The 7,008-nt window shown below is 54.9% G+C and overlaps 1 protein-coding gene across 1 annotated transcript in view; it reads right to left on the reverse strand.

Annotated features, from left to right (window-relative positions):
• The window catches only part of GFRA1 (GDNF family receptor alpha 1), a 208,667-nt gene extending 206,182 nt beyond the window's left edge, over positions 1-2,485 (reverse strand). Inside the window, exons 1-2 of the mRNA XM_047073494.1 lie at positions 2,299-2,485; positions 1,030-1,113 (exon numbers count right to left, since the gene is read on the reverse strand). Of these exons, the coding sequence (XP_046929450.1) occupies positions 1,030-1,113; positions 2,299-2,407 (193 nt within the window). The 5' untranslated portion in view covers positions 2,408-2,485. The remainder of the gene's footprint in view (positions 1-1,029; positions 1,114-2,298) is intronic.
• Between the last annotated feature and the right edge of the window lie 4,523 nt (positions 2,486-7,008).

Raw genomic sequence — 7,008 nt, forward strand, 5'->3', positions numbered from 1 at the left:
TGGCTAGAACGTAGTAGGTACTCAAAGGATGTCTGTGAATGTATGTATAATACACCCACACATAGTATCACTATTTACATACTCCCTTGGCTGTCTATGGCTTTCTGCAGGAAAACAGAAAACGTTTAGAAACGTTAGAAACCAGGACACCCTCACCAGTCACAAACCATCATCTCATAGAATTCAACCTGAACCGCCATGTAGAACCACCAAGAAAACATATAATCTGTGACGGCTGTATACACTTGAGAAAATGTCTTAACTGTAAACAAAGAAAGGCAACATCAGTCTGGAATCTGTATGTCATTAAGAGAAACTACTACCTTGCTCATTATTTATGGAGCTGCCTGAACGCCAGTGTTATGAAAAACGTAATTCTACAACGCAGTGCACTTCCAAAACAAATGTAGAACTGCAAAAGGAGACCAAACAAATCCCGGGAAGCGAGACCACTTTTTAAAGGGCCATTGGAGCAGTAATACATTCTTTTATACATGCCCACACTTGCTCAGGAAAAATTAAAAATAGAATTGTTAACAAATGGTAGAGTTTAATCTTTCAAATCAAAGGCAGACCCGTGGGTCCGTCCGAGATTCTTCAACAATCTAAGATTATCTTCAGAAGTCTCGGAAAGTAAGTGGCATCATTTAAACTGATCCCTTTGCAGGGAGGCACAGTGAATGGTGTGTAGCAAGAAGGGAATATGATTGCCACCTACAGACAGAAGTAGCACTCCCTATGCAAGAGCCAGCCAATCATATTTCAATGTGAAAAAAAAAATGCAACCAAATCACCTCCCTCCAACCTTTCAAATCACCACACCACATTACTTCATTTAGAATTACTTTCAAGTCATACAATCATCTCCAGGCATTCTGCCTCTTCATTATCATCATCCTATTTCTAATTTCCCAGAAACACTGTGCCATTCCAATATCTACTTATACACTATCTGAGAGCCAAAGCGAATGCAAGCCAATGGATTTCAAGCAGGCAGAGGCATCAGAGTGGAAGCACGAATCTGCTTACCTGGTATGAATGGGACCACCCGGAATATATCAGACAATCTGCTGTTAACTGGTTCATAAGGGGAATCTTCGAGCAGATCATTTCCTAAAAACAACAGAATGACTGGGCTTAGATCTGGAAAGCAGGCATATTTCAGAGAGTTGTTATTGAATCTAAATTCTAATTATGCTATGATTGTGTAACAAAAAGATGCTGAAACTTTCAAAGATCTCAAAGGCATCTATTCGGCCATGGATATTTTTCCCTCCCTCCGCCTTTGTTGTCCTTGCTCTCCCCAGAGTGCCATGAAAACACTGGAGAGCAACCCAGCGTGATCTTGCCAGAAAACTCTCCCACTCTTTGCAAAGGAATGAAATACGAGAGGAAGAAACCAGTGATGTCACCAGCCCAGCTTGCCTCCAGGAGCCAATGGAAGAAAGGTGACCCAAAAGAGGCCCCCCGTGTCTTTGCTCTTAAACGTGGCATGTGGTCAGAAAGCGGGTATGCTGGCTATTCAACAGGCATAGGTTCTGGAGGAAGTGGCAGCTGAGAGGTCAAGTCTGTAGGTTACAAATTCTTGGTGTGAGTCTCCATGGAGAATGAATGCACTGAACGTTTGTGTTAGATTTACAAACCTCAGACACCTCTGGCACACAAGGATCCCCAAATTCCCCTTGGAATGGATGGTTGTGACAAGTGGTCCTTTTTCTCTCAAAGCCACTTCTGTGTTAACCGAGGTTTGAACCACACCAGCTGGTTCAAGACTCAGGGAACCTAAGATGACAAATGCTTTCTCACACATCTGCCTTTGATCAGGTTTGTGGGGGGTTAAGACAGAATAGATTCTACTGGACCTTTTATTCTTAATTCTTTATCTGATGTCAGAATAGATAGAAAGGAAGAAAGGGGAGAGAGTCCGGACACGATTCAGGGCAAGTCTTTGTATTATTATTCTCTGAAGCCAGCTCTCCTTGGAGAAAAGTTGTGAGTTCCTGCCAAGTCTTTTAACGGGCTCCTGCTCGGATGCTCTGACCAGGTTTCAGAGAGGTCAGCGGGGGCCCGGGGGTGTCCCCCACCCCCTCACGGGTTTTCCAACAACCAGGCCCCAACAATGCTGCTCGGGAGGCAGCAAACACCAGCTGCGGCTGTCCCTGGGGGCCAATGAAAGGTCCTCATTCTGCAGCTGGGGAGAAGCGAGTCGCGGATGAGGTCAGCGGACCCGGCCGAGGGGCCCGCCTGCCTTTGAGGGGGGAGGGGGAGGGGTGGGGGGCGAGGACGGCGGGCGCGTACCCTGCAGGCTCTGGTACATGCTCCAGTAGATGCGCAGGCAGTTCTTCTCCTTCTTCATACCCCGCTTGCAGCGGCAGTTGTAGAGAGACTTCTGCTTGAGGGCCTCCATGGCACTGCGGCACTCGTCCTTGGCCTCCAGGCCCGATGTCAGGCTGAAGTTGGTCTCCTTGCCCGCCACGCACTGCCTCAGCGTGCGGTACTTGGTGCTGCAGCTCTGCTCTTTCAGGCACTGATCGCTGGCTTTCACACAGTCCAGGCGGTCCCCGCCGCTCACCTCCGCCGACAGGAGCAGGTCTACGGGCGGAGGGGGAGGGAGCGTGAGGGCAGCTGGGCAGGGGCCCGAAGCCCCAGGCTCCGGGGAGGGCGCGCGCTAGAGCGGGCTTCTGGGGTGCCCTGCGCAGCCAACGGGCCCGCCCCTCTACGCCGGGGAGTCCTTTTCCCGCCCCGGGACCTCCTGCCTCCTTGGTCTCCCCACCCCCCACGCCGATCCCCAGCCAGCCAGGCTTTGCGGGCTTTTCGCGGTTTGCCCCGCAGCGCGCGCCGCCCACCGCGCGTGCCCGCCCCGCCGCTCCGGGGCAGAGCCCGGCGGGAGCAGCTGCTCGGCCCCACCCGACTGCAACCCGGGGCTTTCCGAACAGGAGGGCGGCTGCGGGCCGGGCGCGGGGCGGACGAGCCCCGGTCCGCGGCCGGCCGGGCGGGGAGCGCTCAGACGCTATTCGGTGGAAAAAGTTTTCCCTTCCAAGTTTGCTCTCCCAGTCCAATGCTGGCCCACACCCCACCTGCCCGCTGCGCCTCCGCATGCTCCCGGGACTCGCTGGAGGCGCGGGTCCCGGGGCTGGAGGGCTCGGACCCCTTCGCTCTCCGCCAGGATAGGGCATGAAAAGGCACAGCAATTAAAAACCAAGCACAAAAAGCTGCGGGCAAGTGCCGCGCCATCCCCGCCTCCGAAGCCCAGCGTGCTGAGGCTTCACGATCCCCTTCCCCCAAATGAAACTTCGCCCGCCCACACCCAGAGCCACCGCACTGCAATTCGAAGGGGCTGCCGCGAGGACCCCTCGGACTCAGCGGGTAGGAAAGCTAGCGGCGGCCTCGACTTACCCAGGAGCGGCAGCGCGAAGTACAAGGTCGCCAGGAACATGGTGCCGGCGCGCAGCTGGTCCCCGCCCCCCAAAAAATCCCGAGCCGCCGCTGGGTCTCGCCGGGGGAGCTCAGCATACAGCGTTCCCCGGACGGCCGCGCTGCTCTGGCCGCCCAAAGTTCAGCTCCATCCAGTGCGAGACGAAACTCCCGGGTCCGTCCGCCGCCGCCGCCGCCGCCGCCGGCGACTCAGCTCCCGGCGGGCGGCTGGCGCGAAGGTGGGAGGCGGTTCCGCTTTTAGGGGTTCAGGTCCGACCCAACCTGGAAGGGAGAGCGCGCTTTGAAATGAGAGCCGAGAGCGCTAGAGCCTCCCCCGCCCCTCTGCCCTCCCCTGCTCCCGCCTTGGGGGACTTTCTAGCGCCCGGGTGAGGGCCCACCCCTAACCCGGTCGGGGCGCAGGAAGGGGGCGCGGGGGGGAGGGCATGTACGTGTATTCCGGGGAGCCGCCCGCAAGGGCAGGGCGGGGGCTGGAGAGGTCGGGCGCGGGCTCCCAAAGTCCAAGGGGCGTCTATCGGGTCCAACCCAAGAGGCTGAACGCAAGCAAATAAATAAATAACGTTACTTTCCGAGCGCTGCGAGCGGAGCCAGCAGCTGCCGGGAGGCGAAGCACACGGCGGCAGCAGCTCTTCCTCCAGCCCTGGCGCAGAAAGAGCCCCTTCTCCCTGGAAGTTCGCCGCCCCCTCCTCCAGCCAACTCGCTGGCTCCGCTGCCGGCCCTCTTCACCCAAACCACCAATCGCCGTCCCCGGTCGCCGTCCCCCCTCCCCTCCCTGGGCTCGCCTCCTTTCGGAGGCAGCGGGGCCATGGGGAACCGACGTCCCGGCTGGGGCCGAAACCCGGTTCGCGCGCCCCTACCCGCCGTGCGACCGCTGCCTCCCGGGTGTCCGCGCCGTGCACACACTCGCCCAGAGCCCCGGACTCGGGCTCATCAACGCCACCGCCCGGGGCGAGCGCAACGGCCGGCAGCCCCGGAGCGCTAGGGCAGGTGCAGCCCGGAGTCGCGCGCGCCCCCGGACCCCAAAGTTGAGGGGCGCCTGCAAAAGGGGAGAAGGGGGTGGGGGAGCGGCGATGGGTTCCCAAACCCACAGAACGAGAAAACTCTCTCCAAATGCCACCAACCTGGACTCAACCGACCGTGTCCAGCTGTGTCGAGGAGCCAGTTTGTTTATTTATTTATTTATTTGGGGGAGGTGTCCCCGCCCCTTCCTTCCCTTTCCGGACTCACTTCTCTGCGCTAGGAAGAAGATGCGGTAATCTCCGAGAGCTCAAAGGACTGAGTGGGGCCAGGAAGATTTCCGAGCAGAGCCCGGGCTCTCGGGTGCCGGTGAGGGATATGGGAAGCTGTGCGGAGGCTAGCGGGTTCCGAGGCCAGATTTCTTTGCCTGAGGACCCTCGGCCTGCTCCTGCTCCCGCCGCCCCGTAGCACACCCGCCAAGCCCCTCTGAGGCTCGCCCGCCCGGACGCCTCAGATGAACACGCCGGTCCGCGGTGGGATCCGGCGCCAGACCCAGCACGCGCGCACAGGACACACAGCGCTATGCAGCGGGCCGCGAGTGCTGCCAGACTCTCTCTCTCTCTCTCTCTCTCTCTCTCTCTCTCTCTCTCTCTCTCTTTCTCAGAGACAAAAAAAAAAAGGGCACAAAGCACAAGGGCTCTTTCTTCCGTCCTAGTGCAATCGAACCAGACCCTTCTTCCGAACACAAAGTTTTTCCCCACGTCACTCGTGGCTATGACTCAAGACTTGGCGCGTTAAAGACACACTCAGACCCAGACCCTCGGAGCCGAGATCGCAGGATATGCCCACGCACCGATGCACGCCAGCGCGCACGCACTCACACACGCACACGCAGTCTCGATCGCTCTCCGGGAGCTTGGGCAAGGAGACAAAAGCGGAACCCCCCCGGCCACTGCATTTAAACCGCGTCAGATCTGGCTTGGGGAAATTTATAAGCTGACCTCCATCTTGGCTGTTTCAAGAGTAAATTTTTAAATCATAAATTAAAACCCCAGCACATACACACAGCCTCTCACCCCAATTTCTGGGAGCACTCAATCTCTGCTATACTGCTGACCCCCCCCCACCCTACCCCAACACACACTCCTCTCCCAGTGCACCGGGGGGCGCCCGGAGCACTGAAGTCTACACTGGGTGGAGAGAAGGGTCTGGGGAACAGCCCTCCTTGGCGGATGGCAGTCCCGCTGCTCAGGGCTTGTGTTCGGGATCGTTGCTGATATCCAAGTTCATCATTCACGGAAACCGAGTTTGAATCGAGTCTGGGTGAGCTCAGCTGTCAAATCTGCAAACCCATCGCACCAGACAATGGGCCTGGGAGGAGAGAAAAGAAACGCTGATCTTCATCAAGAGAGGTTAATTGAAAAGGGCGCGGGCTTCGGGTGAAGTTTGAGGCTGGGGTGTTAAGGGCGGGGAGATAAGAAGGAAAGAGGAGGGTAGCTCTCCATTCAGTTCCACAACAGCCAGGCGCGCCCCTCGGCTGTGGTGGCTCCAGTGCGTGCTGTGTATTGTTTGGTGTGTCTGCGCCTCCGTGCGCGCCCCAAACCCAGGGGACACTCCACCGATCTGCACGTCTGTGCACGTGTTCCTCAGGAACAGTAGGAGAGGACTGACGCTCAACACATGAGCTCTCTCTCTCTCTGTCTCTCTCTTTCACACACACACACACACACACACACACACACACACGGTCATACCGTACACGGATTTCTTGTTCAGTGTATCAGCTTACACTTGGTTGTTGAGTAAACAAAGCAAACATATGTCACATTTTCGCGACAGATGGTTCAAACCAAGGGCTACTTAGTTCTCTTTCTCTAACAGTGGTAACAGTCCAAGTTACTGGGCCGACTAAGCGGAAATGTAATTAAGTCTTCTAATCAATTTCTTCACGTTAAGTTTCTTCTCATATTTTCACACACAAACCAGAGAAATCCCACGGAGGTGGTTTTAGTAAGAGGAGGGCCCAAAATGAATCAAGACTGTGTTTCTCCATGGACACCCAAAACATAAAACCCCCTTTCCTCATTCCACTTTATAAGTGGAGGTGAATATCTCCCTTTGGGAAGTCAGTAATTAGAATTCCAATTCTCAATGGATAGACTAGTATCCATCATTGCTGACCACATGGGATGATTGGATGACAATGAGGTTTCATTTGAGGACAGCCCCCCCCCATCTTTTGTGAGTGTTCTTTGTTTAGAAATGATTCTATGTTGCCCTAATGTTCCACAGATATGTTTTAAATAAAATTTTAACAGGGTGGGGTAAGGATGGAAAAAAAAATTCTCCAAATGTAAAACATGGGACTTCTTCAAAAATATTTATAGCTTCAAGAATGTATTGGAACCATTCAGTCAAACTAGTCCTCGTTAAGTTCTTACCGATGATGAAAACAGAGCTTTATTTTCTTTAAAAAATAAACCGCCAGCCACTAGAAGTCTGTTGTCCAAGACAATAGTTACTAGCCATATGACTATTTCAAGAAAAGATAATTCAAATTAAATGAAAGAAAAATGGGGTTTCTTGGTAGCACTAGCTACATTTCAAGTGCTCAGTGAC

This window comes from Lynx rufus, unplaced genomic scaffold (genome assembly GCF_022079265.1).
Source record: "Lynx rufus isolate CCGP_SWC_20201006 ecotype Redwood Valley unplaced genomic scaffold, mLynRuf1.p SCAF_11, whole genome shotgun sequence".
NCBI classification, from domain to species: domain Eukaryota; kingdom Metazoa; phylum Chordata; class Mammalia; order Carnivora; family Felidae; genus Lynx; species Lynx rufus.